This window comes from Pyxicephalus adspersus, chromosome Z (genome assembly GCF_032062135.1).
Source record: "Pyxicephalus adspersus chromosome Z, UCB_Pads_2.0, whole genome shotgun sequence".
In the NCBI taxonomy this organism is placed as follows: Eukaryota; Metazoa; Chordata; class Amphibia; order Anura; family Pyxicephalidae; genus Pyxicephalus; species Pyxicephalus adspersus.
The window spans coordinates 46,216,466-46,224,783 of record NC_092871.1 but is presented as its reverse complement, the minus strand read 5'-3'; the positions used below and the strand labels follow the sequence as shown (position 1 = coordinate 46,224,783).

Genomic DNA, 8,318 nt, shown 5'->3' with positions numbered 1-8,318 from the left:
CATTCATTGTCCCCTTCTGATCACTCATGTGCCATTGAGTGTCCCCTTCTGATCACTCTGTGCCATTCATTGTCCCCTTCTGTTCACTGACTTTTTTTTGGCTTCTACGGCCGGGTAACAGACTCCGGTAGGGCAGGGATCAGCATCTTGCTTGTCCTTTGAAGTTACTTTCAGTTTCACTCTGCACTGCAGCCAACATCGAGGAGTCACACAGAGGCACACAGTGGCAGGTATCGGTGGGTGTCTTATTTGCGGGGGGTGCTTTATTTTAATTTTTTTTAGCAAAAATCAGGGGGTCGGCTTATTTGGTGGGGATGCCTTATCATCGGGGAAACACGGTACTTGTATGTGAAGACTTTAATTGTGTCCCAGGCAACATGTTGGATATTTCATCCAATAAGGTAAAATCTAGAGTTTCTATTAATTTTCCTATTCATAAAGAAGATTTTTTTTAATAGATGGGGGATAGAAAGCTGACAAAATGATAAGGGTTTCTGGAATCATATGGCAACAACGGGAACACATAGTTGGTTACATGTTGCCCAGACCACTTTTTGACTACCTGCCTACAGCTTCTTTCTTCCCACTTGTAAAACAATTATGGGGAGAACACTAAAAGCATATGGAAAATTATTTCACTAAATTTTTTATACCCTTTTGATATCTCACCGTAATTTCAAAATAATTCTCATTTTTTAAATTTGTAATTTTCAACAAAGTAATATCTAATGGCTTTGCTACTAAGATCTTTTTATTTTACAGTGACAAACTGTTCCCCTCCCATTGCTCATTCACCGTAAAAACAGGTTTGCAAGGGCAAACATAGACAATTTTTTTTTTATACAAAAAATGCAAGTATGGTCCATCGTTATCAACCACCAAAAACCTGTCCTGAGAAACAATATTCAGCTACTACTAGAATTCATAAAATGGATGAAGAAGCTGCAAGAGATCAGCAAGAACTGAAGCAAAAACGATAGTCAATTGTTTGACACAAGGGTTGACATATACTCAAAAAGGAACTCACCGAGCTAACATCCCAGATTTTTAGAGTTTTGTCATCTGAAGCAGAAACCAGAAGATTAGAATCCGATGACCAGGCAACATCTGAAATACCCTGAAATAACCACAGAATCATTAACAAGAGAAATAAATGTCATTTACTCACAAGCTCAGTGGTCTTACAGGAGGGGATTACCTAACTGGTGCCCAGTTATTATGGCATTAAACAGATTTAAACCAGTATTTACAAGAGGTAAATTTCTCCAGAGACTGGTCTTGCCAGTCCAACTCAACTTTCCCATTGTCCCTAGTAAAGATTCTTAATTCTGGCACTTACCAGTTTATGCCCTGAAATAGTCTTTTCAAACTTGCCATCGTATGCTCCCCATATTTTGATTAATTTGTCGGCCGCTAAAAAAATTTAAAGAGGACATGTAAGTTGTCTTTTAGTAATATAGATTTTTGTACAAAAACAAGTCTTGAGATTGAAAGAATATTTACATTTGTGTCTGTGGATGAGTTAAATAATAAAATATCACATTTAAAGGGAACCAGAATTCTGCATACAAAAAAATAAACAGGCAGGATTCTTACTGCAGAAGGTACAGGCAATGTCCCCTGCAATAAAACTTACCTACCTGCCTGTTCACAATTTTTTCATAGTACACTGAGCTGTGCATGTGTAGGATGCCACATCAGGGGTGTCAGGACTAAATTAGCTCCGGTGTGTATGCAAATTGCTTCATAACAGTGCAGCCAATCGAGGTGGCTGAAGATCCGACTCCCGGACGAGAAGTGGAAGATATTGGTAGAGACAATGGAGCGTGAAGAGGCGAATTGAAATAAAAAATTGTAATCAGGCAGATAAGTTTATTTTATTGCAGAAGGGGACATGGGCTCTCCCTTCTGCAATCCCAGCTCTCAAACACAGGCATGTGAAGGGGCTTTTCCAGGCACTAGTGGGCTCTGCGGAAGTAAAGGTAAGTGGTGCTTTTTATTTTAATACAGTTTAAAAGTAACTCATTATCCCCTTTGTGCATGTGGAGCCATCATATCCATCGACACAAGTCCTCACTACTATATTTGACTCCAAAAATACACTGAATGACAGCGGTGGGGCTAAGCTACAATTACGAGAAGAAGCCAAAGCATCCTTAATAAAAAGCACCTCAGATTAAAAGAATTGTGTTTGGGAACTACAAAAGGTACTTATGAACCTGGGAGGTATTGTTACACTGGTATTATTGGACAGAATTTAATTAATTACAACATCCTGATGAAATCTGGTCTTAAAAGCTTTATTATTTTGACCTGCCTTTCTCAGAGAAGACAATCCTTTATGACTATAAAACATTAACTACAGAACAATTGTGCTTTATTGATAAACATGAAGGTTCTTACATGAGCTGGCCAGCCACTCCCCATTGGGGCTGAACTTAACAGAAGACACGGCCTTGGTATGCCCAGCTAACGTGAACTTTAGTGTATAGTTAGGTTTTACTGGAGCTGGCTGCAATGAAGATAAAGAGATTATTAGTGCATACAACCTGGTCAGAACACATAGATTTCTAATGATAACAAATGAAACACAGTCCAACTACCCAATGATGGATTTTCTAAACAGTTTTCTAAGAATGGTGCGTGACAGGACATTAATGAAAAGAGGGGGAACCACAGCGTTAGAAACCTGCCTAATTTAGAGAAGATACAATAGAGATCTGAAAAAAAAACAAACAAAAAAAAAAAAAAACAGGCTGACATCTTACGTCTAAGGATACCATAATGCAGTGTTTCGAGATCGCCTAAAGAGTGGGACATAATTGCATTTGTAGAGAGAATTATATTGCGTGGTCAGATAAGACTGAGGATTCAGGGACCCCTACAGGAAAACTTAAAAAGTGAGACCTTTTCTGGGAGCATTCATTTTATAATAGGTATACAAGAAGCTGTGCGGACCTGTGGCTTTATGTGACAGCAGAATTGATATATATATATATATATATATATATATATAAGCCATGAAACAGTTGATGGCCCACCTTTATGATATTCTAATTTATATTATTCAATGTGATCTGCACCCCTTGTGAAATCACATACAAGAAGTTAAGGGGGGGGGGGGGTTGGGATTTTGGGGTGGTAATGACTATTTCAGTGCAACAGAGACTCACCTACCTCCCCTTATCCCCTAATCTAGATCTTTCCTGTCCTCCTTTGTCTATATGTTGTGTAATCTTAGAACAGTGGGTCTGGTGATGGAAGCCTCCGGGTATGCTAGTATGATGTACCCAAAGGAACGTAATAGAGGGTACTGAACCTATTGGTGCTAAGCCATTTGCACGGTTATCTTTCTGCTTGCACAGACTGGCATACTGCATGGAGCTTTCACTGTTGTGAGACCATATTCAACAGTTCTTAAAAGTGTACAACTGCCAACCGCTTGGACTAATGCCGTTTGTCTCTTCATTCCCTTCTGGATCTTATTTATCTGCATACATTTGTATAGGCCCTATTTAGTTTGTTATAACTATCTAGTTTCAATAAAAATACATTCCAAAAACAAATCCTTAGGTATTAGGTAAACTGACTCCAGAGTCACAAATCGCTTATTGTTTTGGAAACCTCTGGAGGAACCCTGGTTGAGAAACACTGCTCTAAAGCACACATGTAATGATATTGAAGCTTCATTTGCTTCATTCATTTGCATTTATTTTACTATCCTACACTGGCTTCACTACCTAATGTCTTCACACCTGGGACAAATATGTTGTATAAGTTTATACTTCATTGGCTGCATGCCGGTCTTTCTAGCCAGAAACAGCAAAATTAGGAGGACAGACAAAGCTTGCACTACTGATTTTTTGATTTTGGTCAAACTAACATTTTAAAAGAGGTCCTAAAATAAACTGCTTAATGCAACAAACTTTACAAATTGTACTGTACCTTGCCCAATGCTAAATAGTAGAAAGTTTCATAGACAGTCTGTTTATTGATATTATTAGCATGTGAATGGTACTAAACTGAAAAGTACTATGAAATAAATTTTCTTTTTCATCCAAATAGACTGATGTGTTTTCTCTTCCACAAAATGATGCATACAGTAAAATGTTGTTCTTAACCTCCCCAGCGTTCTAATTCTGTTTGTGTTACATTTTTTTGCATGGAAATTTATTTTACAGTGTAGGCTATAATTTTTAGGCATAACTCACCAAAATATGTCCAATATTTAATGATAAACTTTAAATAAAAAAACATTACATTTAAACATGTAATGTAAGTGTACAGTAGCATATATTATATATATATATTTATATATTATATGAAAATTTCTTTGTATTGGACTCAATACAGCTATTTTGTAATGAATCCAACAACCTTTGCTGACCTGGTTCTAAAAAATACTGATTGTCTGGTTGGTGCTCTGATCTTCTGCCTTCAAAACCTTTCTGAATCACTAACCCAGTATGAGTATGTAGCTCAGGTGTTCAGCTAATTTCGAAACAACAAAAACCGCCATTAGCTGGTTGTACTTGTTTGACTGAAATCATTGAAACTAAAATATCAGTTTAACATCCTTTAGCATTCTTTAGAATGAGTTTGGTAATTACATTTTACATACACTCACTGCATTTGTCTTTTGTAAAATATGAACAAAAATAGGATCCAGCCTTAGAACTGCTAAAATTTGTTTAATGAATTAATGAATATTGAAGTGATCCTTATTAGAGTATTCTCAGCTTGCAATTTTACATATGCCTTTGGTAATCTCCTTCCAAAAAAAATAATAAAATAAAACGATTAAACTGCTTAATTGTGACCGGTTCACATTAACACAAGCGCAAAAATGACAAACCTTGCTCTGGTTTGTGGAGGATGAAGGAGTGGATTGTGTTTTAGAAGCTTCGGTCTCTGGCTTCTTCTCCTCAGTCGCCATTGTTTACAGGCCAGACAAATAACAAGAAATGAACACTAATAACACTGCTGGAAAAAAGAAAAATAAATTAAAGAAAGTGCATTCAATTATGCAGGTCTTACCATATTTTTCATCGCCACATCATTTTTCACAGGGGAATTGAACTAGACATTATTAATGGGTCTTTGGGTCTAATTTAAAGCAAACCTTTACTACACAATTGCAAGAGAAAATAAACAGTGCATAAGTTAAGGGGACACACACAATTCATGCCAAGGTTGGTCATGTAGTCCAGTGGTCACCAACCAGTGGTCCATGGCTCTGGCAGGGAACCCCCCAGTGGGGTCAGAAGGACCCCGCTGGGCAAGTGCACTGGCCAGAGCCGCATTACCATGTTCTCTGTATGGATTGCAGGCTCACGGCAGTGGGCGGGTTGTGTCTCTGGACATAGGCTTGGACCTGTGATGGGAGAGTGGGAGGGTTCTGGTATCATGACGTCACTATGGGGGAAGTTTCTTCCCCTTTAAGTGACACCCAGCTCCCCACGCATGCGCAGTCCAGAGGCAGTAAATTAAGTGGTCCATGGGTCCAAAAAGGTTGGTGACCACTGATGTAATCATCACAAAAAAAAATTTGACAGGCCAAATCTTGGACAGCAGGTGCCTCAGAGCTAAGTGCCTCTGCCTTTACAGTGCTGGGTCCCAGGTTCGAATCTCGGCCAAGACATTATCTGCATGAGGTTTGCAGGTTCTCCCCATGTTTGTGTGGGTTTCCTCCCACATCCCAAACACATGCAGTTTGGTTAATTGGCTTCCCCACAAATTTGGCCTTGGACTGTAGTAAAGACATATGACTATGGTAGGGGCATTGAATTGTGAGCCCCCTTTGAGGGACAGCTAGTAACATGACTAAGGACTTGTACAGCACTGTGTAATATGTTGGTGCTATATAAATACTGTGTAATAATAATAATAATTTACTAAGTGTTAAAAAAAAATCATTGTCAGAAGGAGCCTAAAGCAAATTTTCAGAAAAGGTTTGCCATGTGCAAATATAATAATCACATAATAATAATAATCAGAACTGTGGCAATGTGTATAGGCATTTGGAGAGATTCAGACTGACAGGGATACGGTGCATTCCTTCATACCAGAACAGTCAGGTGGCGGTGTAATCCCACAGGAACAACTTCATTAGGATGGGGTGGGGGGTGGAGACTACATGACCACATACTATAACAGAGGAGTGATGAAGCCCAAAGGGTCATCCCAACACACTGAAACATGAGTTATCTTCCAATAAAGATGGGCTCTGCAGGCATGGCCCATATCTTTAGAAGTAATGCTTATCTATCAGGAATGGGGGTTCTCGGGAGCTTACAGAAGTCCCCCCACCCCCAGGAACAATCAAATCACATCAACTTCCAGGAACCTACAGCTTTTCCAGCAAAGGCTGGGGACACCCAAGGTCTTTTGTAGCATGTTTTGCATAGATGGGGTCCTCTACAGGGCTCTATATAGCTCACAAATCAAGGACAGGGCCTATAGTGCTCATTCAGCACAGGGGGGGGGGGGGGGGCAGGTGCTTATCTGACCTGGATAAGGGCAGTCCAGCATAGATGAGATCCCCCCCCTCGAAGCATAGGGCCCCCCTGCATGGGTAGGGGCCCCCGGAAGAGGATGGGAGTCTGGGAATCAGTGGCAGGCATGCACAGACCGGGCTCCACACATGTACAGAGCTCAATAAAGTCTGCGGGGGGACCAAGGGTCCAAATACCATACAGAACGTGCTGGGCCCATACAACACAGAGACAGGGTAACAGTAGCCCACCGGGAGAGACCAGAGAGCTCCGGAGACATTTAGCCGGAGAACCACTCACCTCCTGAGCGGCTGCTGCTCCTCGGTTTCCTGTCCGTAGCGCTCGGGCCTCGCTCTCAGCTCCCCAGCCGGCCGCTCATTGAATTCGCCGCACACCACAAGCGAGGATAGAGCGCGCCAGGCCAGAGAGAGGAGCACCGAGTGCGCATGCGCAATGAGTCACAGGCCCAGCCGCGTCATGCTGACTTTGCGCCTGCGCAGTACCTACAGACTACGCATGCGTTTTCTTTCAGCTTCACTCCCATCATCCCCCCTGAACCGTGTATTGGGGTGGGGTTTTCCTTGTGCCAGAGAAGGAGGGAATGTTCAACTATACATCCGTGTGTACGGAACATTCTATAAGCAGGGGTACCAGAAATGAAATTATCTCAATTTAGTGTCAGAGATTTTTGTGGTAACAACTTAATGATATTATTATTATTATTATTATTATTAATAATAATAAAAAGGATTTATATAGTGCCAACATATTACGCAGCGCTGTACATTTAATAGGGGTTGCAAATGACAGACGGATACAGACAGTGACACAGGAGGAGGAGGACCCTGCCTGGAAGAGCTTACAATCTAGGAGGTGGGGGGAGCATCACAAAATAGGAGGGGTGATTTGTAGTGGGGGGAAATAGTGAAGTCTGGGAGCCATGTGTGTGATGAGGTTATGAGTGAGGAAGTCAGTAGTAAGTCATTGGAGGAGCGGAGAGAGCGGCTAGGGGACGGATTTTTTTTTTTACCAGGTCAGAAAGGCAAGTGGGACAAGAACTGTGGAGGGATTTGAAGGCAAAGCACAGGAGCTTGAATTTGATTCTCAGGTGAAATGGAAGCCAGTGTAGAGAGCTGCAATAGGAGCAGTGAAAAGATGGACAAGTCTGGCTGCAGTATTCATAATAGATTGTAGATGAGAGAGTCGGGTTAGTGGAATACCAGAGAGGAGGGTGTTACAGTAGTCCAGACGAGAGATAATAAGAGGTCTCTGGGGATAGGTAGGGGCAGATTTTGGAAATGTTGCGTAGATGAAAGTGACAGGACCTGGAAATGGTCTGATATAAATTTATATCATACATCCCAGACTTGAAACTGAACTGAGAGAGACACTATTGGATGATATGTTATGTGGCGTGCCATGGCTGTATTGTCATGAATATTAGGTATGGCATTAGGCAGCATGGCAATATAAAATGTGCAGCTAGCTGTGGTACACATTGTAAAATTGCTGGTTATGGGCTGGAGGTGCCAGCTTTTCACTTCTGCCATCCTGTCACCCCCTGTCTGGGCTTTGAGCAAACAATGATTTATTAAAACTCTAAAAGGCGAGAGAAAATAGACTATCATGGGAGAATCTGGGTCATCCAGAAAACCTGAAATGGATTTGTGTTTAGGTTTGAAACACATTTGCCAACTGATAGCAAATGCTTTTGAAGTGTGTCTAAATTCAGAATTTTTACTTTACATAAAAGGGTAGACCATCCTTTTATTTAACCACCTAAGCGTTACACTGAGGTCTAGATTTCTGTACCAAAAGTGATCC

General features: G+C 40.9%; 1 protein-coding gene and 1 long non-coding RNA gene across 3 annotated transcripts in view; one reads left to right on the top strand and one right to left on the bottom strand.

Moving 5' to 3' along the window:
• The window catches only part of WDR5 (WD repeat domain 5), an 18,309-nt gene extending 11,357 nt beyond the window's left edge, over positions 1-6,952 (bottom strand). Inside the window, exons 1-5 of one of the 2 annotated variants that reach the window (XM_072429630.1) lie at positions 6,795-6,952; positions 4,856-4,983; positions 2,404-2,512; positions 1,340-1,413; positions 1,028-1,117 (exon numbers count right to left, since the gene is read on the bottom strand). In XM_072429630.1, coding sequence (XP_072285731.1) covers positions 1,028-1,117; positions 1,340-1,413; positions 2,404-2,512; positions 4,856-4,936 — 354 coding nt within the window. In that variant the 5' untranslated portion in view covers positions 4,937-4,983; positions 6,795-6,952. The remainder of the gene's footprint in view (positions 1-1,027; positions 1,118-1,339; positions 1,414-2,403; positions 2,513-4,855; positions 4,984-6,794) is intronic. The other variant, XM_072429631.1, reaches the window with a different exon arrangement.
• Positions 6,953-7,026: 74 nt separating this feature from the next.
• LOC140344079 (uncharacterized) overlaps positions 7,027-8,318 on the top strand; it is a 7,184-nt gene continuing 5,892 nt past the window's right edge. Inside the window, exon 1 of the long non-coding RNA XR_011923481.1 lies at positions 7,027-7,141. This is a non-coding gene — a long non-coding RNA (uncharacterized lncRNA). The remainder of the gene's footprint in view (positions 7,142-8,318) is intronic.